This window comes from Geotrypetes seraphini, chromosome 7, assembly GCF_902459505.1.
Source record: "Geotrypetes seraphini chromosome 7, aGeoSer1.1, whole genome shotgun sequence".
NCBI classification, from domain to species: domain Eukaryota; kingdom Metazoa; phylum Chordata; class Amphibia; order Gymnophiona; family Dermophiidae; genus Geotrypetes; species Geotrypetes seraphini.
This window is the reverse complement of record NC_047090.1, coordinates 144,384,927-144,409,653: the sequence shown is the minus strand read 5'-3', so window position 1 is coordinate 144,409,653 and position 24,727 is coordinate 144,384,927. Positions and strand designations below refer to the sequence as shown.

At 41.4% G+C, this 24,727-nt stretch overlaps 1 protein-coding gene across 1 annotated transcript in view; it reads right to left on the bottom strand.

The window, feature by feature from the left end:
* The window catches only part of DAAM1 (dishevelled associated activator of morphogenesis 1), a 342,176-nt gene that overhangs the window by 220,974 nt on the left and 96,475 nt on the right, over positions 1 to 24,727 (bottom strand). The window contains 1 exon segment of the mRNA XM_033952248.1: positions 18,444 to 18,666. Within this exon segment, the coding sequence (XP_033808139.1) occupies positions 18,444 to 18,626 (183 nt within the window). The 5' untranslated portion in view covers positions 18,627 to 18,666.

The window sequence follows — 24,727 nt, the reverse complement described above, 5'->3', positions numbered from 1 at the left end:
GCAGCCCGCTTTCGCCACAGGAACTGTGCAAGGATCGAAAGAAGCAATGCAGGCTTCCATGTTCATATCTGTTGCTTGCACCCTCTATGGCAGGGGTGTCAAAGTCCCTCCTCGAGGGCCGGAATCAGTGCTCCCTCTAAGCAGGCGGGTGTTGTGAGCAAACTTTTTTCGCTGTGAGCTTGGGCGCCAGCAAGTTATGAGCCAACTCGCCCGATTCTCCTCTCGCCGCCCTGCCATCTGCCGTACGCCGTGCGCTGTGACGAGAAACTTGTGCGCTGCGATGTAGTATTTTGTGCGCCAGCGCACGCCAGCGCAGCTTAGCGGGAACACTGGCCGGAATCCAGTCGGGTTTTCTGGATTTCCCCAATGAATATGCATTGAAAGCAGTGCATGCACATAGATCTCATGCAGATTCATTGGGGAAATCCTGAAAACCCGACTGGATTCCGGCCCTCGAGGACCGACTTCGACACCTGTGCTCTATGGGATGCAGAACCCCCCCCCCCACACACATACACACACACACACACACAAACTTTTTATCTTCCGTTTTTATATTACGAGACTGACAGCTAAGATCAGTTTAGATAAACAAACTGTCATAAGACTGAAGGCATAGTTGGAAGATTGGGACAGAGTACAGGGTGGCAATGGAGCAGGAGAGTTGGCAGAGACGTGTGCGACGGGTCCCCGGCAGTCGCTTCTCCTCTTGATCGGCCAGCCCAGTCGGTGTCCCAAATTTGTTTGGTGAATCGCATCCCTGCCTACTTTGCATGCCGTTTCCCTTCATTTGCATGCACGGATCGGAAGCGGGTCGCAAGAGAGGCAACAGGGGACTTCAGCAAAGTCCCAGCTACAATATCAAATGGGAGCTGAACTTTGTTCACTCAGCCACCTCACCTTAAAACATCCTTAGACTCTTTGCTTCTCACCCTTTACAACTTTACAAATTTCTGCCAAGTATTAACTTCAAGTTGTAAAGGGTACTTCCTTGTAGGCAGCTGTAGGCATCCTGCAGCTGTCTAATCAGCCAATCGGGATGCATGTTTTTAAAAAAAAATTCTCCCCAGGTAGGCCGCCTATATTGAAAGCGCCTCCGGGAGCCTAGGCTCGCCTAAGGCGGCCCTACATGTCTCCCTGCCATGATAGGTATAGCAGCCGTGGCCACCTGTCCCCCCCCCCCCACTGATGATCGCCGGCAGGAGGATGCCAAACACCTCCTGCCGAAGGACATCCCTCACCGGACCCCTCCACTCCACTAACTCCCCCCCTCCACTAACCTTTCAACATTTGCCAGCCGGGTCTTCCTACCATCCAGTTAGCAGGTCCGCCTCGTTGAAATGAGGCGGGCCCACCCCTTTCTGGCTCTCTCTTCTCCTATTTTTTTCTTATTTATACCCCTTATTTATACCTATTGTACTTTCCCCTCTATGTAAATTTTAACAAATAATGCAACTATAACTTTCCCCTTCCTTCCTTCTCAATCATGTTTGTCTAAATTTGTTTTGTTAACTGTCCAAATTAGTAAAACTGTATGTATTACCACAATCTGCTGGTTTTTAAATTGTACATCGCTTAGAAATTTGTAATAAGCGATACATCAAATGTAAATAAACTTGAAACTTGAAACTTGAAACTCATCCCCGATAAGCCCAAGACCTGATTGGCCCAGGGAGATCCCTTGCCGCAAAAGTGTAGTGGCCGCGTCTACACTAACCCGGTTCTGTAACCGGCATCTGTAACATGGATGTTGGTTACAGAATCAGGTTTATTTTAGGTGGGCATAGGCCCGATTCTGTATAGGACGCCCCTCCCGGGCGTCCTATACAGAATCTGGGCCTGAGTATTTATAAGAGAGAAACCTTTCTGGACTTCTCACGTAGGCATCCTGTTATAAATTTAATGTAAGCAGCAACACATTGACCCTTCTGTGCATAAATGAAGCCTGCTCTTTTGCTGGCCTAATCTAACGCATAGACATTATATATATATATATATAAAGGGTATAACTTTCCTGCCCATCTCATCTGAAACCCCACCTCACAGTCTACAGATAGCATTATGTATAGAATCTAGGCTTTTTTTTTTTTTTTTTAAAGACCAATATAACCAACATCTATAATTAGCCACATAAAGCCTTCTTAATATCAGGCCTTCAAATACTCATTAACACTGTAAATTAAGGAAGCATGAGGTGCTAGAGTCATTTGCTATCTTAACCTGATAGGCAGAGCTTTTTTTTTTTTGTTAATGCGCTTTTTCATTAGAGTATAATTTAGATACATTAGGGTTTTTTTCCAAGCACATTAGAAAAAAAAGAGAGATGTTACAATTTATTTGTAATCAGTTGGAAGATGCTGCTTGAAATTATTTTATAGTGTAAAATTACTCTCTTTACAATTTTGGTCAAACAGAACAGGTTTTTTTGGTCTTTCTCACTGAAACCTACCGAAAACGACACACCTCATCCCATTTGTAGTAAGATAACCAGACACAAAGGCAGATGAGACATCACACACCTTCTATTAGTTAATTACCGCACTCCCTTCATTTGCCTATATTTATTTAGATGCAAGCTGTGGTTGAAATATTATTACACCTAAAATGTGTAATCTTGGTGAACTACACCACACCTAAAGGACCTCATAGTAATTATGTAATGTATAAAAACTGTAGTAGAGGAAACAGCCCAGTGAATCAGTAGCAGTGTTGTGCTGAGGATCTAGATCAGGACTGCCCAAGTCTAGTCCTCGAGATCTACTGGCAGGCCAGGTTTTCAGGATATCCACAATGAATATATATGAGAGAGATTTGCCTGTACTGCCTTCTTGATATGCAAATCTTTCTCATGCATGATCAATGTGGATATCCTGAAAACCTGGTCTGCCAGTAGATCTTGAGGATTGGACTTGGGCAGCCCTGATCTAGATCTTCCTTTCTCTTGGTTGACCAGACCTTTAGAGGGCTACAGAGGCAAGGGACTCCTCAAGGGAAGGTGATTCCTGTCATTATGCAAGGACGTCACCTATTGACTACATTTAAAGTCCTTGATTACTGATTTCTGGAACAAAGTAGAATAAAAAGGGCAAAATCCCCACAAATAGGTAAATGAATATAAGAATAGCCTTACTGGATCAGACCAATGGTCCATCTAGCCCAGTATCCAGTCTTCACAGAGGCCAAGCCAAGTCACAAGTACCTGGCAAAAAACCAAATAGTAGCAACATTCCATGCCACCGATCCAGGGCTAACGGTGGCTTCTCCCATGTCTGTCTCATCAGTAGTTTAGGGGCTTTTCTTCCAGGAACTTGTTCAAACTTAAAAACAAAACAAAACCCAAAACCGCTCTTACCACATCCTCTGGCTTAACTATTCTCTGAGTGAAAAAAATATTTCCTCCTATTGGTTTTAAAAGTATTACTCTAACTTCATCGAGTGTCCCCTAGTCTTTGTAAATCCTGATGCAGTAAAAACTCAATCCACTTGTATTCATTCTACACTGCATTGACTAGTGAGGATGAGAGGACCTGAAGCCACTGGCCTATTTCTCCTCCTCCCTCTCTGTCTTTCTCCCAGGTGCTTTACACACTAGTACTTAGCAAAGTTCATTGTGTAATTACACGCTCCAGTTCATCTTTTGCTGTGAAATGCAGCAACCATCTGTCATCATCCTTCCAAAATGTTTCTTCTCCGCCTTTCTTTCATTACTGCCATTCTTGCTTGCATTTCTTCGTACCCCCTGAAGCTGCTTCTGATCTGCTAGGCTTCTCATAGCTGTTGATCAAGTCATTCTAACTTGTTGACCAGAAGCTGCCCAATCCACCAGTATCCCTCGGTATTGCTGAAGTACTCTCCTTGCCACATGGCTCTAAATCAGTAAGCCATGCAATCAGCAACTCAGACAGGAGGACTGCAAGTGGCTGCAGGTCATGTATAGCAGCAGGGTGAGTGGAGACTCCATTTGAAAAAGGTCAGCAAAGTCTTCTGGACCGAGAGTGGGAAAATGGAAGGAGCAGATACATAGTAAAGAGATAGTGACAGGAACATGGAAAGAAGAGACACAAGGAAAAGATAACATTAAGGGTGGAAAATAGAAGACATTGTGGGTGGGTGGGTTGGATGAAGGACAGAAGGAAGGAGAAATAAGTCAGTGAGAAGGGAACAGGTGGGAAATTGGCTCTTGAGAAAACATGGGCAAAGAGCAGTCAGAAAAGAGACTGAAAAGTAAGCAAAAGGAAAAAAAAAATTAACAAAAAGTTGTTCAAACATAATAAGAGTGGAAAATATTTAATTTGTAAATAACGTTTACAAAATGAATTTTTATTTTAATCCAGTGTGACTCTACATCTGAGTTATCATAGAAAATGAGAAGCCTTAGTTATATACCCTCACCTCAATTTTATGAAGTAAATGTAATTAAAGCTGAGGGCAGGCATATACAAGACCAGCTTAACTTATGGACCAGGTAAGGCTCTGGCCCAGGGTGCCAGAGCTAAAGGGTGCCAAACTCCTGGGGCCATGATGTCATTGGCCATTAGGTTATGCTATAGGATGTGGACTGAACACTCTCCTCCCTCCTCTGATGCTGCTACCTGGTCCTGATAGGAGGCAGCTTCATAGGCCAGCTGCTGCAAGGGGGAAGGGCACAAAAGACTGGGGATTGCTGCTTCCTGGTTTCTAGGGACTAAGGACCTTTCTTCCTAGGTCCTGGGGGCGTTTGGGGGATGAAGGATGCCTTCAGAAAGTTGAGGCCTAACTTAGGGGGAGGGTCCATGGGTGATTACTTTTCAAGCAGCTGTTTGAAACTAGCATGTAGCCATCAGGCTTCATGTTAGTGGAGTAATACTCTAGAGAGGAAAAACAACAGCTCGATGTTGGCATTATTTTTCCAAGAACTTGTGATCTTCAATGCAACCTGTGTTATTTGATTTGCATAAAAATGGTGTACACTGTGGTAAAAACCACACACAATTTTAGCCTATAGAATATGACCTACAGAAATTCCTCCCTCCTCTAGCATCAGAAATGTCCCAAACTTTTCCTCTTTCTTTCCTTTTTCCTTAACTTTTATTCTGTTCTATCTCATCTTTTTCTCATACAGTCTTCACAAATAACTCCATTACTTTGAGCTTTTCTTAATACTGTGATCCTTTATAGTTTATTCTATATTTATAGACCCTATATATACAAAATGTTATATTATTTTTTTATGTATTTGAATTGCTCTCTGTATTTTTCAAAATATTCAATAAAAATTTATTGAACTAGAAAAAAAAAAAAAAAAGAAATGTCCCAATGAACTTCCAGCCTCTTTCCTGCCAGTATTTAGAAATCATGACCAATGGACCTTCCCACCAAAATTCAAATTTGTGAACAGACTTTCCCGCCTCAATTTCTTGCTGAAATTAGCTCAAACCCCAGCCAGTCAGGTTTGAGGATCCACTACAGACAGTACCAAGGTTAAAAACAGGTTCAGCTTTTAAACTGTTCTTAAGTTGCATCTCTATGTAACTTGGAGCCTAGAATTCTTCACACCTTCTCCACCTCCTGGAGGCCCCTCTTACATGCCTTTCAATTCATCCCACTGTTCCTTCTCCACCACCACATCCAACATTACTCCCTCTCATCTTTCTCTTCCCCATGCATCTCTACCTTACTCCTCTCCCACCACCATGTCCAATAATTCACTCTCTCCCTATGCCCAACAATTCTTTTCTTTCTTCATCTCCCCATAGAAACATAGAAACATAGAAAAAGCGGCAGAAAAGGGCTATAGCCCACCAAGTCTGCCCATTCCAAATATCCCCTCCGCTGATTTCACTCTCTAAAAGAACCCACGTGAGTATCCCATTTTCTCTTAAAATCCGTTACGCTGCTGGCCTCTATCACCTGGAGTGGGAGTCTGTTCCAATGATCCACTACTCTTTCGGTGAAGAAGTACTTCCTGGAGTCGCCATGAAACTTTCCTCCCCTGATTTTCAGCGGATGCCCCCTGGTGGTCGAGGGTCCCATGAGCCAGAAGATATCATCTTCTGACTCGACACGTCCCGTGATGTACTTATACGTTTCAATCATGTCTCCCGGTTCTCTTCTTTCCTCGAGTGAGTACAGCTGCAATTTCTTTAGTCTTTCTTCATATGTGAGATCCTTGAGCCCCAAGACCATCCTGGTGGCCGTTCGCTGAACCGACTCGATCCTCAGCATATCCTTTTGATAGTGTGGTCTCCAAAACTGAACATAGTACTCCAAGTGAGGCCTCACCATGGATCTGTACAGCGGCATCATGACTTCGGGTCTCCTGCTGACAAAACCTCTGCGAATACACCCCATCATTTGTTTTGCCCTGGAGGAAGCCTTCTCCACTTGATTGGCGACCTTCATGTCCTCACTAATGATCACCCCTAGATCGCATTCCGCCGTGGTCTTAACCAAGGTCTCACCATTTAGTACATAAGTTCTATGCGGGTTTCTCTTACCCAGGTGCATTATCTTGCATTTTTTGGCATTGAAGCCTAGCTGCCAAGTAGTTGACCATTGCTCCAGCAGCAGTAGGTCGTGTGTCATATTATCAGGTAATAAGCTTTTGCCTACTATGTTGCAAAGTTTGGCGGCGTCGGCAAACAGTGATACCCTTCCTTTAAGTCCCATGTGCACCATCTCTCTTTCCCTCTCACTCAGACACCCAATTCTCCCTTTCTATTCCCTCCCCCACCTCAGCATCTTTCCTTCATTCCCTCCATTCTTTCATCCTATGGCTTATGCTCCCCTCCCTCCATTCTGTCTCCCAAGTTCATGCCCACCCTCTTTCCTTCCGTTCTTTGTCCGAAGATTGTGCTCCCTCCCGAGTCCCAATGTGCCCCTTTCCCTCCCTCCCAAGTTCCAATGCGCCCCTCTCCCTCCCTCCATTCTGTACCATAAGTATGTGCCTCCCTCTGGTGGGTGTTTATCTTCTTCTGGCTGGCTCCCTCCTCCTTCCAGCTGCAGCTGTTTCTCTGCACAAAGCCGTGGGCGGCAGCTCCTACATGTGTCCTGCAACTGAACTGGAAGCCTTCCCTCCAACGTCGGGGGTCGATCGGGAAGTGCTGCATAGGCACCAGCGCTGTAGGTACCTTCAATTCCGTGACTTTAGGGAGTTCCCCGAAGGCCGGCATGTTTTCCCCTTCTCCCTACTATCGTCTGGCTTCCTCCTGGCCTCCTGGTCTTACTTTCAAAACTAATTACGGCCTGTAGAGGATCCCTGGTGATGTTGCAATTCTAGCAGGCTGCCGTCGGCCTCCACTGCATGTTCCCTCTGCTGTGTGGTCAATTCCAGACCAAAACAGGACATAATGTCAGAGTAGAGGCAGGACCTCAGCAGAGGGAACTTACAGCGGAGGTCGATGGTAACCTGCTAGAATTGCTACAACACCGGCGATCCTCTACAGGCCATAATTAGTTTTGAAAGTGAGACCAGGAGGCCAGGAAGAAGCCGGGCGGTAGAGAGAAGGGGGAAATATGCCGGCTTTCGGAGGGCCCCCTGGTGTAACTATTAGAAGTACATGGAAGGAGGGGCTCCAAAATGAGGATGAGTCTTAAAACAGAGGAAAGGGAGAGAGATGGTGGACAAAGGAATGGAGGGAGGGAGGGAAAAGGAAGGGAGAGAAGTTGAACCCAAAGAATGGTGTGGAGGGAGGGAGGAGTGGTCATTAGAGAAATGCTGGACTGCGGGGATGGAGACAAAAAAAGGAGCAGTGCCAGACCTCCAGGAGAGGGAAGGGGAGGACAGAGATGGAAGATGGATGGTGAGCACGAAGATAGAAGAAAAAATCAAATAGGCAGGAGACCCTGACAAGCGAGTTAACAGAAAACAAACAGAAACCAGAGCCTGGGACCAACATGATTTGAATAATGACCAGACAACAACTGTTTTCTGAGATTGAATAATAGGGGGCCCCTTGAGGAACACCGTATTTGATCCATTTTGGTTTCGATAGCACATCATTGAGCAAGATGCTTTGGGATCTGTAATTCAAGAAAGAGGAGAACCATCAGCGCAATGTCTTGGATTCTGATTTCAGAGAGCCGTTTAATGAGGAGAGGATGGTCAATAGTGTCAAAGGCCATGCTGAGATCCAGTAGCATCAGAAATACCGAGATGGTAAGGTTGGGCAGACTGGATGGACCATTCAGGTCTTTTATCTGCCATCATTTACTATGTTACTATTACCCTTGTCCATGAGTTTCCAGCAGTCATCAATGATGTCGAGAAGGACAGTTTCAGTACTGTGGAATTTCTCTCCCCTTCACTAATTCTCTTTACTCTTTCATCATGCCATCCCTCCACCTACCCCATTTAAGATGCCAACTTACCCCCAATGTCTCTCCTCCTCTTCCAGTACATTACCTCATTTCTCTGGTTGCACCAGCTGCTTTCCCTCAATCTTTCATACATAGTACCATACATAATAAATGATGGGACAAAGACAAACTGGTCCAACTATTTGCCCACCAGTTCAGATTCTCTCTCCTTGGTCCTACTGAACTTTGGGTAGATAAGTACATAAAATCCCAAACAATTTTCTGCCTGGTCAAAACCGAAAACCTTTTAGAATTATGGCATAGACCAGCTCTTTCCCCAAATGTATAGGGTCCTGACCAAGTCCTGTATAACAAGGTACGTCAGTAATTCCCCCTGGTCATGCCCCTCATCTAGTAATTTTCTATGTTCCAGCAACAGACCAGCATAACGGATCTACTTCAGATCTTGCATAACAATCTTCCTTTTTTTGACTCAATTCTCTTTTTAAGCTGAAAATCTTGTGAATACTATGAAGTACGAAGTGCACGTCTTGTCAACCAACCTGAGATACGGCCTCTCATGGGTATCTTAAGCAATGAAAATGAAGTAATAGGTTCTAACCCTTCCGACTTAAAACCCAACCCTTTTGATGCTAAATGAATAAACCACTTCCGCACTTCCCCTCCCTGAAATAATTTTAAAAAATCATAACCTAACCCCACAAATTGGTTTAATAACATCAAATCACTAGCTTGGAGCAAAGATTCCGTAATACACAGAATCCTGGCTGTGAATCATACAGCAAGTCAAAAATCATTAGAACTTTAGAATGTACTCAACAAACATTAATTGCAAATACTTTTAAATATGGAATCTGTTTTATGTTGCTGGTGCAGCTCAGCTCCTCTTTAATGCCACTAAATCTCACACATTAATTACATGAAATACAGAGGGATCACACAGATGTTTCTGAATTTAGACCAGCACGGAGAAAGTGATGTGATGGCTTAAATGGGGATGCTCCTTGAAACAGCTCCTCGGAGAAACGCTGAATTCGCGTCGGAACCCCGATTATTATATTATTAAGATAAGTCAACTTATAGGTTTATAATGAAAATATAGATACTGTGGCCGATGAGGAGGCTGGCTACTATATGATTCAAGCTTTACATGAAATATGATGCTTGAGTGTAGCCGCTGAGGCCACTAAAAAATATTTATTTATTGTGGTTTGAAAAGTCTAAATTAGACGGTGCCACCCATAACGATCGTATCCATGTACCACTGCAGTGAAATCCCCAGAGGCCACACTCCCTAAATCTGTCATACCCAGTAAATAAGTATAAATACAATTACATACAGTACAACAGAAACAGCACATACCAATAAATCAAAACTTAACATCTGCTACATCATGTTTCTCTCTTTCTCTTTTCTCCTCTTCTTCTCTCTTTCTGTGGCCTCTGGGGGACTCTTTTTCTCTTTCTCGCTCCCTATTACTTTCTTCCTTTCCCTCCCCTTACCCTCTCTAACCTCCATCTTCTTTCCTTTCCTCTTCCTACCCCCCTCCTTTTTTTTCGTTTCCTTTTTTAGTACTCTCCTCATATCTACTACAATTTTTTTATCTTTTTATCATATGTACCTTATCATTTCTTGTTGTACTTGAATAATAGTTTTTAACCGTTTGTTATTTCATGATACTGATATTGATATTAATTGATTGTTAATCTTCTTTTTTTTTTGTATTTTGATAAAATCTTTAATAAAATTTCATGGAGAAAAAACAGCACATACATAGTGATAGACAGCATAATGGGTAACACACTCAGTACTCACAAAGGGGTGTGCCCCTTTGCTATGCCCTTTTTGCTGGTGTGCCTGCAGCTGCGTGCCACAAAACAACTGCTTTCAAATACTGGTGCCTCTTCGGGGTGCTTCCAGGCACATGCAGATGATGTCACAACAGTGAGGTGGTTTTTAAAAGGTTGGATAATTTTCTAAAAGAAAAATCCACATGCCATTATTAAGATGGGATTGGGAAAATCCATAACTTTTTTGGGCGATAAACAGCATAAAATCTGCTTTATTCTTTTGGGATCTTGCAAGGTACTTGTGACCTGATTTAGCCACTATAGCAGGGGTAGGGAACTCCGGTCCTTGAGAGCCATATTCCAGTCGGGTTTTCAGGATTTCCCCAATGAATATGCATTGAAAGCAGTGCATGCAAATAGATCTCATGCATATTCATTGGGGAAATCCTGAAAACCCGACTGGAATATGGCTCTCAAGGACCGGAGTTCCCTACCCCTGCACTATAGGAAACAGATCTTCCCAGTAAAGCAACTCTTATATTCTAACTCAAGGTCCCTTTTACGAAGTAATGGTAGCGAGTACCGGTGTGGCAAATGCGATGCAACCACAGGAAATGAATAGGCTGTGCCACATTTGCTGCGCAAGAATTATTACCGCAGCTTTGTAAAAGGGGCCCTTATTCCTGCAACAGCAGTTAGCACCAAAACCCCAGTAAGGCATACCATTGACTAAGCAGCAGTAGGCAAGAACATAGACAACACCCCGTAAAGTGGCAGAGAGGAACCTCAAAGCAGCAGAGATTTTATCATCAGAGGATGGATTTATTGTATTTTGTTTCTGGGCAGAAATTGCTGCCATCTGGAAGCAGAGTTTCAAATCACTGCACGCTCAGGAGCCAGTGTGAAGATATTGCAACCAGGTTTCTGATTGAAGAATGGAAAATGGAAGCAAATTTGAAGAATAAATGGCTCACGTCTGGCTTTTGCACATAATTTAACCCAATTCCAGACAAAAAGTAAAACTCAACAGAAGCAGAGAAAACCCCCCCCCAGAACTGTATTTAGTTCTATATTTCTACTCAGAAGGCAAATCAAAAGTATAATTACTTCATTAATCTTACTTCAGGAAAACTGCTGGCACTTGACAAGAGTGTTTGCTTTGGCTGATATGGAGACACAAATCTGGGACTCTTCTGAGTTTTTATAGCTTGCATCCGAAAGAGCACTTTTCAAGATTTCATTGGCACTTCTGGAAGTATTTCTGAGAGAACTGCCTGATTTTGGTGAATGCAAGATCTCAAACATACTTAAGAGAATGGTATGGAGGGGAGTGGGAAGGTAACGTTGTCTGAAAAAGTTTGAACTTGCTTATCCAGAATTCACCCCTCCCCCCCCCCCCCCCCGTTCTGCCCCCCTCTCCCCCCGTTCTGCCCAGCCTGAAATTTCAATCAGCGACATCAGCATTAAACAGGAACAGTGTTGCCTTTATGTGGCTAATCACCAAGATTTACTGACCAGCTATGCAAATATTTAAATTGACAGGCTGTAAATGTTGACATACACAGAAAAAAACTGCTCACAGCAGACATGAGCCTTTGTTTATTTATTTATTTTTTTTTAAAGATCTTTTTTGTAAGGACAGGGTAGGAAAAAGTCCTCATTGAATAGTTTTCCTCCTCCTTTGACAGACTGCCACCTCCTTTTCTGTAACTTCCATTATTCTATGACCAATCTGGACCTTAGCCTTTGTGCAATTTCAGCAATTATCTCTCCCTTTGCACCCTATCACCTTATGGCCAGTCATGTGCTTAGTTTTTGTGAAATGTCCGCATTGTGAATGTCCTTATGTAACCTGTCCTGAGCTTCTGGGAGGACAGGCTAGAAATCAAAATAAATACATTTTACTCCACTTTATACCATACAATCAGTTTGTGGGCTTTTAAAAAATTACAGTATAGTCAATTATTTCATGAATGTTTCTTCCTACCATTTACTGGAATATACAGTAAAACCTTGGTTTATGAGCATAATTCATTCCAAAACCATGCTTGTAATCCAAAACACTTGTATATCAAAGTGAATTTCCCCATAGGAAATAATGGAAACTCAGATGATTCATTTCACAACCCCAAAACTTTAATGCAAAATACTATATGTACTTGTATTGCAAGACCTCGCTCATTTAGAACACTCACTACACACCCACTGCATCAGAGAGAGAAGAACTATCAGCTCAGTTGTGATGATGTGACGCGTATGTATTCATATTGCTAGACTTTGCTTGATTAGAACAGTCACTACACTCTTGCAGCGTCAGAGAGAGAAGAACCATCGGCTCAGTTGTAATGTGTGTATACTGTATGTACTTCTATTGCAAGACTTTGCTTGTATATCAAGTTAAAATTTAATCAAATGTTTTGCTTGTCTTGCAAAACACTTGCAAACCAAGTTACTTGCAATTCAAGATTTTATTGTATACGATTTGCCACAAAATGAAATAGCAATGCACTTTTAAGACTGGCCCATAAAATAGAATTTCAAAAGAACAGTGGTTCTCAAATTCATCCTCAGGGACTTTGGCTGCTTAGGTTTTCAGCAACTCCACCAAAAATATGAACAAGTACTTTATGAAAAATTGGACTGGTATACTCGAGGCCAACAAATGCAGTCTAGTCAGGAGGGCATCTTTTAGAAACCTCCTACAAGTTCATTAGAAGATCCTAGAAAGGGCCCAGCCCAGCACTGGTGCTTTAGAAACAAAAATGGACATTAACCACTCATGTTTGCACTTTTGCAAACTGTTAAAAAAAAAAAAAAACCTTAGCTCTTCCCATGAAATGCTATGGAGGTAAAAAAAATTTGAAATGGTCTCTTTCTGCCAGTTTTTGACTTGTAGTTATTTAGGGTCCTTTTACTAAACCACAGTAGAGCTTTTTACCGTGGCCCGATAAGGTAAATTCTCCGACATTCATTCAATTCCTATGTGCGTCAAGAGCATTTACCTTGCTGGCCCTTGGTAAGAAGCTCTACCACAGTTTAGTAAAATCCAGCGTTAGTTTTTTGCAGGGTTTAAATCACTAGAAAGAAAGACTTGATTTAAATCATGGTTTTCTACAGAAAGACTCATTCTTGCTGGTATAATCTTAATATTAGTAATCCTCAAAAATCTTGTGAAACACACTAAATGCTTGTAAGATTGGCTATAACACAAGACCAAATGTCCAAACTGGATATACTGGAGAAACACTATAAGGATCTCAAGAGCTCACAGCTAGAAGCCTGATTTATTTTTCAAGCTAATAACCATAGGGTGAGCTATCATTGATCCTGTAAGTTCTCCTGTTTATTTAATTTTTAATTTTTTATCTTTTATCAACACATTTTTGTCATTTTAAATATTTTAAATGTATTAAATATTGTATAAATCCTATTTTGCTTCATAAAATTGCCTTGCAAATCTTTTTTTGATTCATATACTGGTCTTCATTTAATATTATATGAATCAAAAAAAGATTTGCAAGGCAATTTTATGAAGCAAAATAGGATTTATACAATATTTAATACATTTAAAATATTTAAAATGGCAAAAATGTTTTGATAAAAGATAAAAAATAAAAAATTAAATAAACAGGAGAACTTACAGGATCAATGATAGCTCACCCTATGGTTATTAGCTTGAAAAATAAATCAGGCTTCTAGCTGTGAGCTCTTGAGATCCTTATAGTGTTTCTCCAGTATATCCAGTTTGGACATTTGGTCTTGTGTTACAGCCAATCTTACAATAATCTTAATATTTACAACTAGATGAAGGTTTCATTTTTGAAAAATAATTTTTCAGATTAGTTTTACTGATACAATATAGCAAAAAATTTCACTCCAGCAAAAAATTACTAATTTGGTTATACTATTAGAAATACATAGATAAATAATTAAGAAATTATTGCGAGGTGAACATATTTGCACAACTTTTCTGCTGTACTTTATTGGAAAGAGAAAAATAATCAGTACCTTAATAACAATTTAAGGCCAGCTGTTACCAAGATGTGCTAGAGGTTTTTAGCATGAGCTAGCATGGTAAATGCTCCGATTTTCATAGTATTCCTATGATTATCGGAGTACTTATCTCACTGCCCCACGCTAAAAACCTCTAGCACAGCTTAAGAAAAAAGAGGGGGTAAATAATTGTATTTAACCAAAACAATAGCATTATACTGTAGCATAAGTATTCTTGTATTTTCTTAAACATCTATGTTAACTGATGTGGTTAAACAAAATACGAGTGTACATCGATTTGCAAAGGAACAATGCGGCTAAGATCTTTTTCTCATCTCTGTATATTTTATAACATTTTTGCTGTGAAGAAGCAGCATGTTGTCTCTACAGACACAAATTCACAGTTTTGAGAAATGCAAAACCAAGCATCTGTGATAATATCTTCTACACAGAAAAATTGCCCATGACTTTGAGAATAAATTAATGGAATTCATTTACCAAAAAATGTAAGCATTGCATGAATATACAGTTTCATGCTACATAATTAAAAACTAATCCTTATTTCATGATGAATAACTTTTGGACTATAATGTATAATAAATAGAAAACTATCTTTAGATAAAAATTATTTTTGAGGAAAATCTATTTTCAAAATAGTCCAATTTAAATTTAAAAAATTTTAATCCAATTTTTTACAATTTAAAAATCGCTTTTTTTGTTTTATTTTTTTATATGGGGTTTCTTTTATCTGCTATTTGTTTTATGTTTTTTGAACACTACGTTGGGCAGATTTTTTTTTTTTTTTTTTTTTACAGATTGGAAAAGCGGTTTTGAAAGATTATGAATAAATAATATAGTTGAATTGATCTGAGGCAGTTGATATAAAATGTATCTCATCCATATTTATGGTGGAGTTTCTGAAAAATACAACCAGCTGTGGGGTTACCAAGATACATTTAGGAAGTGCTGATCTGATGCATCTCCTATCAATTCTGGTTTCATCTGCTAGGTCATCAAGAAGAAACACCAACTAATCCTCTGAGGTCACTCTTCATCCTACCCACTGATTTTGGTCACCAAGAAACCCTGCATCTGGGAATATGGTGACCCCCATGGGTGGTACGTTAATGACCATCTTCATTTAAAGCAACAGTTCAGGGTAACAATAATAGCTGAACTGTTATGATTTTGGGAAAGAAGTAACTCAAAGCATGCTTATTTCAGTTTTAAGCCCTCCACAGCATTCCCATCCTCAGAAGCCAATTCAAAAAGCCATGCAGCTTCTACTGGGGAAGTCTGCTGGACACATGCACACAAAGGTACTGCATTAAATTTATTTATTCATTCAATTTTCTATATAGCTCTCCCAGGAGAGCTCAGAACAGTTTATATGAGTTTATTCAGGTACTCAAACATTTTTCCCTGTCCCGGAGGGCTCACAATCTATCTAATGTACCTGGGGCAATGGGGGGGGGGATTAAGTGACTTGCCCAGGGTAACAAGGAGCAGTGTGGGATTTGAACCCACAACCTCAGGGTGCTGAGGCTGTGGCTCTAACCACTGCACCACACACTCCCCTTACTGTAAAATGTGCTCATGTGGACCATGGGAGTTAACTCCTTTGCTAACCCCCATTCTGCATGCTGCACCTTTTAATGTGTGCATAGACCTCATGGAAGGTTTCTGCACCAGCTCCTCAGTCAGTCTCGGAAGCAAAACCCAGAATGAAGACGAGTCTTCCATACAGCTCCACATCCGACTAAACTGAACCACCATTTCTTACCATTCAAAACTCAACACTGATTTGTATTGTGTTGCTAAGCCTACAACATGAGGTCATTTGTTAAAAATGTTAACACTTCAATGAAACAAAGAAAGTGGATTACAGTAATCCAAACAGCCACAATAAATGTGATTCATTTGCATTTATATCTGCAAAAGGTCTAGCTCAGGGGTGGGCAAACTTTTTGACTCATGGGCCACAATGGGTTCTTAAATTTGCCAGAGGGGCTGGGGGGGGGGGGGGGGCGGCGCCAGACAACCAAGTTCTGATGCGCTGCAGAATGATGATGGTAAAAGAAAGAGCTAAGGCAGAAAGAACCCCCCCCCCAAAAAAAAAAAAAAAAAAAGGGCAGACTGTTGTCTCTGGTTTCTGCTTTCATCTTCTTTTCACTCTCTTTCTTCCATATTCTGCCCCTTCCATCAACTGTCTGCCCTCTCCCCCTTCCATATGGTATCTGCCTTCTTTTTATGTCCCTCTCCCCTTTCCATCTAGCCTGCACCCCCTCTCTCCTTTTTTCATGATTCATTCCAGCTTCACTGCTCTCATTTTTATCTCTCCTACACCAGATCTAGCATCTTTGTCTCTCTCTCCTTATTTCTCTGCTGACCCCATTCCCAGCATCAATCTCTCTCTACTTTCTCATCCCTTTGTCTCTCCCCTTTCCCTCATCTGATCGCTCCATTCCACCCTGACCCCCCTTCCCCTCCTCTAATCTCCCTGCCAGCTGTTTCCTTCCTTTTTTCCTCCTCCCCTGTCCAGAAGTATTCCTTCTCCCTTCCCTCCTCCCCCGATCCAACAGTAATTCTTTCCCTCCTCCCTTCCCAGCAGCATTTCTCCTTCTCCCTCCCTCCAGGTCCAGTAGCAGCTCTCCCTTTATTTTCCTTAGTCCAGCAGCTTCCCATCCCCCAATCCTCACCTCCCCTCTCAGTACTTGCTTAGACTAGCAGTTTTTGCACGGCGGCCCCACTGCGCAGAAGAACCAGGGAGCAGCTTGCACCTGCCACAAGCACTTCATCCGCTCAGGCGAGAAGCCTCCTCTCGGCCATTTGCGATGCACGGTCACGCCACCTGCTAAACTGCGTCAAACGGAGGTCGGCAATGACGCAAGCGCTCCTTCCACACAACAGTCGCCCTGTCCCCTGAGAAGAGCACAGGGAACAGCTCCCCTAAAGCACTGCAGCTCGCGCCTGCCACATGTGGACGGAGGTTGGCGGCGGCGCTCGTGCTCCTTCCACACACCAGTCGTGGAGAAGGGCCGAACAGTCGGAGGGCCAGTTTAAACATCTAAACGGGCTGGATATGGCCCACGGGCCATAGTTTGTCCATGTCTGGTCTAGCTTATGCTTACTTTGCACCTTTTAGTTGCCTGGAAAGGTCAGACCTTTCTCTAGCAATAAAGGACCTGAATTTACCATCACCAAACTAAGAGTTAAAGCACTAAATTATGAATCAAGAGAAATCCTTGTACATAGGTTTAAGTCTTCCTTCTGATACCAACACTTTGTGAGACCTTGGGCAAGTCACTTTGGGGCCCTTTTACTAAACTGCAGTAAATTCTGCAAGTGCAAAACCTTTATGTTAAATGCAGGGAGCACAACCAGAGTCTGTCCTAGATTTTCTGTGTAAGACAAGTTAATTAACACAACTACAGCATAGGCATTGCTGGATAGCAAGAAGCACCTACACTATCCGGCTAATCACAAATAAATAAACAGAACTATCACAGCAGTATATCACCCCAGCCCCAAATCCCCTGCCTGACATCAAGTCTACCCTGATCCCCCTCCCAAACATCAAGCCCCACCCTCCAGACCCCCACCCTTCTCCGCACTTCATTAGTAGTTCAGGGTCCCAGGCATCAGCGGTCACCCTCTGCTGCTGGTACCTTTTGACACCCCCCCCAGTGGTAGTCTTATGATACTACTGCTATTGGCAGTTGTGATATCTAATCCACAGTCAGCCACTCCTTTGCCTGCCCATGTCATGACCACCTCTTGCCCATTCCCACCTTAGGCAGCTACTATAATGTGGGATTTTTACCTTGTGCAGGATGTGACATTAGCACAAGTCCTCATCAATGTCTACCATACAATAAAACCCATGTAAGCTGCTTAATGCAACTTATTAAAAGGGAACTAACAAGCAAGTGGGGTAAAATGATGGACCCCGGCAGAGGCCCAGAAGATGACCACAACTGCAATTTCAATTTGACTTTATTGAAGGCTCCACAGAGCAAAGAAAAATAACCTGATAATGTGTTTCAGCTACTGAAGCCTTTGTCAAGGCGTTTCTTTACCGCATTACTTCAGAAAGACCACGTTTCTAATCAGAGTTATAGTATCGAAGCACCAAACATTCTACTCAGTAATAGCTGACAGTATATGTGCTCCACAGACTGTAAGATCCCTGACATTACTCTATCAAATAAAGCTTTTTCACATTCCAGGGACCAGATATATTCTGCCAGTTGGTTCCATGAACATTTTTTGATGCGTTACACAGGAAATTGCCCTGGAATCTTGTCTGAAAGACATCAAATCCAAATTATTATGCTATTAACAGCTCATATGGCACTCACCACAAGTTCTGTGAACATGGGATCCAGTTCTTCCACAGGGGGCATTGGTAGTGATGGTTCCATACTCTGAAGAGCAAAGCTGCTGTCACTTCGCAGCCTGTACGTGATCTCGGGATGGTCATTATTCCGGAAACAACAGAAGATGAAGGAAAGCCCCCGACTACTTCTCTTTCTTGGAGCCATGTTAACAAAAATCCTTGCTTTCCCTTCTTGCTAGTAAACCCTATGAAAAAGAGAGAATCACATACATATTTAATTCCTTGAGCAAGTTTTGTAATTAAGTTTAAATAAAAATGAAGATGCTTATTAAAAAAAAATTACAAAACACGTTTAGTTTAATTCTAGAACAAGTAGCTAAAGGTCTCACTGTAGTAGCAGCTTCAGCTCAAAAGGGAAATAATATTTGGGTACCACACAAAATACTACTGAATGGGACTCTATGGATTAGTCTCATTTACTCATGACTACAGTAATTTATTTTAAACACTTGTTGCTACGTTTCAGCTCATTAGCTAGAATTAATTTTTAGTGTACTTCGGATACGCAGCATACAATTCCATCTAAAATGGTCGTAATACTTGAGTAAAGTGGCAAATATTGGTCTCGGTGAAAATTTAACTAAAGATAAAGAAGACAGAAGTATTATTAAAATAAACATATTGTGTAATAACATGTATTCACAGAACCCAACGTGGACCCATTTTTTGGTACTAAAATGTCTTCTTCAGAGGTTAATGCATTAAATATCAGGAAATGTAAGTCACAATGGTATTTGTCATAGCAAAATAAAACGTTGTCTAGGTGAAGAGTTGTCCTTTTGACCCTACTTTTGTCTTCTTGACTGTGGTTGTACATATGATTACTGCTCCTTTTTGGCATTTGAAAATTTAAGTTTTTACAGTTAAGGCAGGTATTAGATTTCTGTTAGTACAGAAAAAGACCACTTTTTTAGAACTCCACTGACCTGAGCCACATATGAATGGTTAACCTGGAAATGAAAGGCTCTGAAACATTCTGCCAATTTGTTGAGCTATCTAGCTCTGAACAAAGTAGATAAAATTTAAAAGAGGTCTATACTTGTGATTATAAAAAATAAATACAACTTTTGATAGGGAGCAGCCTAGTGGTTAGTTTAGTGCAGCGGCCTGAAAACCTGGGGAACTGGGTTCAATTCCCACTACAGCTTCTTGTGATTCTGGGTAGTCACTTAACCCTGCATTGCCCCAGGTACAAAATATATATAATATGTAAACCGTTTTGATTGTAACCAGAGAAAGGCAGTTTATCAAGTCCCACCAATATGCCTTTATAAAACAGATATCTAGAACCAGCTCCAACAGCATGCACATGTTCACACAGATTTTTAACTGCTCTGTAGAAGGTAGAAATGTGTGCAAGTAAACTACATTCATGCACCCATGTGTTTTACAAAAATCTACATGGATAGCTCAACTATGCCCTAGAAACACTTATATGCAACGTTTTAGGCATATGAACTTATATGCGCATATTTGGTTATGCAATTTTATAACAGACCTCTGATTTTAAAACAGAAATGCTTTATAAAGTTCAACCTTAAAAGATCAATTTCATATGTATTATTAATTCCAAAAAGGAGCAATAGGACAGTAACATAGGAGCTCATCACTTTCTCGTTTCGCATGTTGGTCATCACTCAGAAGGACCATAGCACCCCTGATCCACTTTGCAACTTCATATCATTGACAGCTGGTGAAAAATCTGGCACTTGTCACCACTGTCATATCTGTATGAAACCTCCATCAGTGAATAAGGTCGTTCAATCTGAAAGTACCATAATAGAAAGGTACCTATGCTTCCAAAAGTGCACTTAGGTCTTCGACCTCCATCACTTTTTACATATGAGAGGAGCATGGGAGTGCATGATCAGAATAGCATAGTGGATTTTTACTGCCATGCTATCAGGAACTGATCATCTGAGACTAGCCCATGAAGCTTTAACCACCTTTCTGGCAGACCCCTTGTACCAGTGTCTTCAGATCCAGAGTCACCATTGATCTAGACACCAGCTATGCTTTTCACGCAGAAAATTAAAACCATTTCTCATCCATCAGGAGATTTTAAGGATGGCAATATCAACAAATATTGAGCGAAAGCAACAGCAACATCTCACAGACATTTTCTGGAAGCATTAGAAGAGAGAATACCTTTCTACTCTTCAGTAGCAAAATAAGTGGCAAGGCAACTGGCCAAATCTACAAGGAGATCTTGTACTGTTGAAGGACAGCCAAACTCAAAGCAACAGTTGGCCTTTTGGGCTTGTCAGTAGAACCTTCCCAAATGAAGCTGGGAAAGTTTGCAAGCTGGAAATTAAGACTGTGAATCAAGGAACAATGAAGACCTTCATCCGACCAGTCACCAAAGTGATCTTTCTACATTGTGAAGAAACATGATGACAAGGACGTCACAGGCCATTGACAACTCCAGAGACTCAGAAACTCTTTTCTCTCTCTTTTTTGTTGCTTGCCTGTGTTGTCAGTCTCTCGTTTCAGCTCATGTGAAACTGCCAGAGAGAATTCATCTGTATGTCAGAGACGTCAAGACAAGCCGGAAGGCATCAAGTCTTCAAATTCCAGCCACTTATGGACTTTGAATGGAATATGTGGTATTAGTAAGTTTAGTAGTAATGGTGGTATTTACAGATACAAGGCAGGGAGTGTATTGCTCTCACTGGGTTATGCCCAGTGTACTGCCCTCTTGGATTATGTCTATTCACGAGAGCATATATGTAAACAGATATGGCACACAGATCTGCAATGCAAGAAAGGACTTTTATAATTTAATTTCTTTTCATCCATTTACCAGATAAATATAAGGCCAGATGGGATTTGCTTGGTAAAATGTTAAACCACTTCTACTGCGCTATCTTGATTCTAACAGCTGGAACATTCCCATTTATTGTTATTGTATATGCTACATATATCAAGAGGGCATTTATATTTAGGACTGAAATAGAAAAACAAGCCATTCTTAAATTATATTTTATAAATAAAAATGCCTTGTTTTGTGGTCAACAGATAAATATCTTTCCAGACGTCTTTAAACAGACACAATACAGGAGAAAACAGTTCCTGCAACTTAAGACTCGAGTCTCGACTGTGGGAGCTTTATTTTTTCTTAAGTTCCCATGTAAGTGCTTAGTGACATATCAGAATATTAGATATATTTTTGTTGATCCAGCCCATTTAGAAATTTTTCTTCAAGATAAACCTAAACTATATCTATTGCCTGTAACTAATGCAGAGGTTGAGATCGAGTGAAAATAGAATGTTTATTTGCCTGACTTAGAAGATTTTGGTAACTGTTTGTTCTTATTTTCTTGGCAACTCCTACAGATCAATCAGTCCACATAATATTAATGTGGACTTGATATTATACTTTCTTTTAGTTTGATTTTTTTTTTTTGAATTTGTAAAATTGCCTGAAGTTGTTATATGTTGTAACAAATCAATAAATTTATAAAGAAAAAAAAAAGGGCATTTATTTGATAAGCAGACTTACCGGTATATTTAGCTTTCCACACCCATCTAACTCCCTTTTACAAAACCAGAGCACGGTCGTTAGTGCCTGCTGCAGCGGTAACAGCTTCGAAGCTCATAGAAATTCCTTAAAATTCCTGTTGGACCACCACCCAACCCTTTTCCCCCTTTCTGTCCCTGTCAAATTTAATATACCCCCTATAGGTTTCTAGATGCTCTTCTTCTCTCACCACTACCTATACTTTAAAAATACTCCCCTTCCTTCCCTTTTTTTTGCATCCTAAAGACATGTGGAAGTACCACCAGGCTGCTCAACACTTTTATTTACAATAAAAATTCTACTGTCAAGGGGATTTCCCTTCCTCCTTTCTTTGGTGGCCAAGAAAAGAGACTGCTGGTAGGGGAATTCCTTCCCTCCTCTCAACATGTTGCCTAAAAAGCGGGCAACAGAAAACAAATGCAGATATTTTAAGGGTGAATGCTAGTTCTAACAGTTCAGTAAATGCTATCTAATACAGATGTGAATACAAAGAAAGGTGATTCATTTCCCAAAAACTAGCTAACATAAATAAGAGATGATTAGCTTCCATATTAAACTCAGAATATGGCACCAACCTTGGGTTACGTCTATGATTTAATAGGTACTAGCTTACAGAATGTACCACAGAGAAAAACAAGCCTCATTTCTCTGACTCTGAGGATAAACGGAATATGAAGGTGAGCATGTGACCCCTGTGACCAGCCAGGCTCTATGCCTGTCAAGGTCCCGGGGAAAGCTAGAAGGAAGGGTACCAAGAAGCCCAGAAAGGGGATTGCCAGGGCTAGCTCCCAGTACCAAACTGACCCACTGGAGAATGCCACCAACCCAGAATGGGGGGGAAGAGGAAGCCCTGCACATTCACAACCATGCACACAGCAGGGTTAGGGACAGGAGTTTTAAATCTCCTTCCAGGAAGTCAGGAAGGCTATTTCCCTAATGTCCATCGGGGGAGCCAGAGAGAAGCTCAAGTGAGAGCAAGCTCAGCTAGAACAGGGGGTGGTTCCTTTTTTGAAAAGCCAGTAGAGGTTAGCAAGCTACTGGGCCGGTTATGAAGGAAGCTCAGGTCTCTCCCTAAAGAGGAGCTTCCCAACGCAAGCACAGGTAATACCTGCGACCTCCATGGAAGTGGAAGAGGCTGAACCCACTTCAGAGCTGTTGGAAGCAGATCAGGAAATGCAACTGGAGCTGCAAGGAGAGCTGGTCCCTGAGGGCTTGGAAGTAACTCCTGAGCCGATGGAAATAGGCTTGGCAACCCTTTTCAAGGACTGAACTGCAAACTGTGAGGTTTTTTTTCTGTTTGCTATTTTGGGCTGAGTGTTTGATTTGGTCAGCCAGTTACATTGACTGTTTGGACTGTGAGGTTTTTGATACTGCACTGTTTTGATTCTCAGCAGTTTGTTTAAGAAACTGGGAGTGTTTTAGTGGGGAGAGGTTTGCTAAAAACTGAGAGGGATTTTTGAAAGCTGTTTGGTGCTTTTGCAAGGCAAACCTGAGGCACTCCCCTAAACCCAGCAGTGCTATAAAATAAGCTGGAGGCTTGTGCAGAGACTGAGAGTGTTTGAGACATTATAGCAGGAGAACTGCATTTTGAGGAAACCTGCTAGGAGCAGGCTTTTGGAAGTCTTATTGTAAGGAGCTCTGTTGGGAGCAAATTCACAGAGCAGAGATTGACTTTGGTGAAGAAAAAAGCCTGAACTCACCCAGAGTTTTCCTGATGGATATTTTTGCTTTGTGTTCTGCAAGTTGCATTATTTGTTTTGAACTTTGCCATTCTGACAATTAAATTTTCTTTTGGAGAACCAACCCTGGAACTGTGTGCATTGGTTCTGATTTTTGGTTTGTTTTACTTATTAATACAGTGTCTGCAGGGTGACTCCCTACTGGGTCAAACGCTGGTGCAAGTTTTGGCTGTAACCACTAGGGGCAGTGAGGAGTCCCGTGGCTAGGCTCTAGTTCCGGTTACACCCTGGAGAAGGTGAGGCGAATGACTTTACCCAGTCAGCTGTAATCAGTTCAGATCTCACCTTTTGTGAATCTGATGACTCAGGAATGTTACCAAAAGAAATGTTAGATGATGATTAAGGGTCTAGAGGAGTGGTTTTCAACCTTTCTTATGCTGTGACACACCTGACAGACAAGGCTGAAGTATATGACACAACAAAGACTAAAATTCACAGCTGAATAAAAGCATGCCTAATATTTCATTGTTTAGGATTAGTATTCATTTGCCTTTCCCATATCAAAAAGCTGTATGCAACACTTCAATCCCAGATTTCTCACGTCATCCCCGGGAGAATGGTATAGAAAATTCCATAAATAAGTAAATACATATTGAAATTCTACTGTCACTTTAAGTAACAGCAAAACAGAAACCTGCAAATATACCTAACAGAATCTACAAACAGCAGACCTGCAACATTTTCAGTTGAGACTGGAGGCAGTAATTATTATTGGCGGTAGTAGAGACGCAAGAGCGACCAAGATGACAAAGGGGATGGAAAGCCTCTCGTATGACGAAACACTAAAAAGGTTAGGGCTGTTCAACTTGGAAATGAGACAGCTGAGGGGAGATATGATTGAAGTCTACAAAATCCTGAGTGGAGTAGAGCGAGTACAAGTGGATCAATTTTTCACTCCGTCAAAAATTACGAAGACTAGGGGGCACTCGATAAAGTTACAGGGAAATACTTTTAAAACCAACAGGAGGAAGTATTTTTTCACTCAGA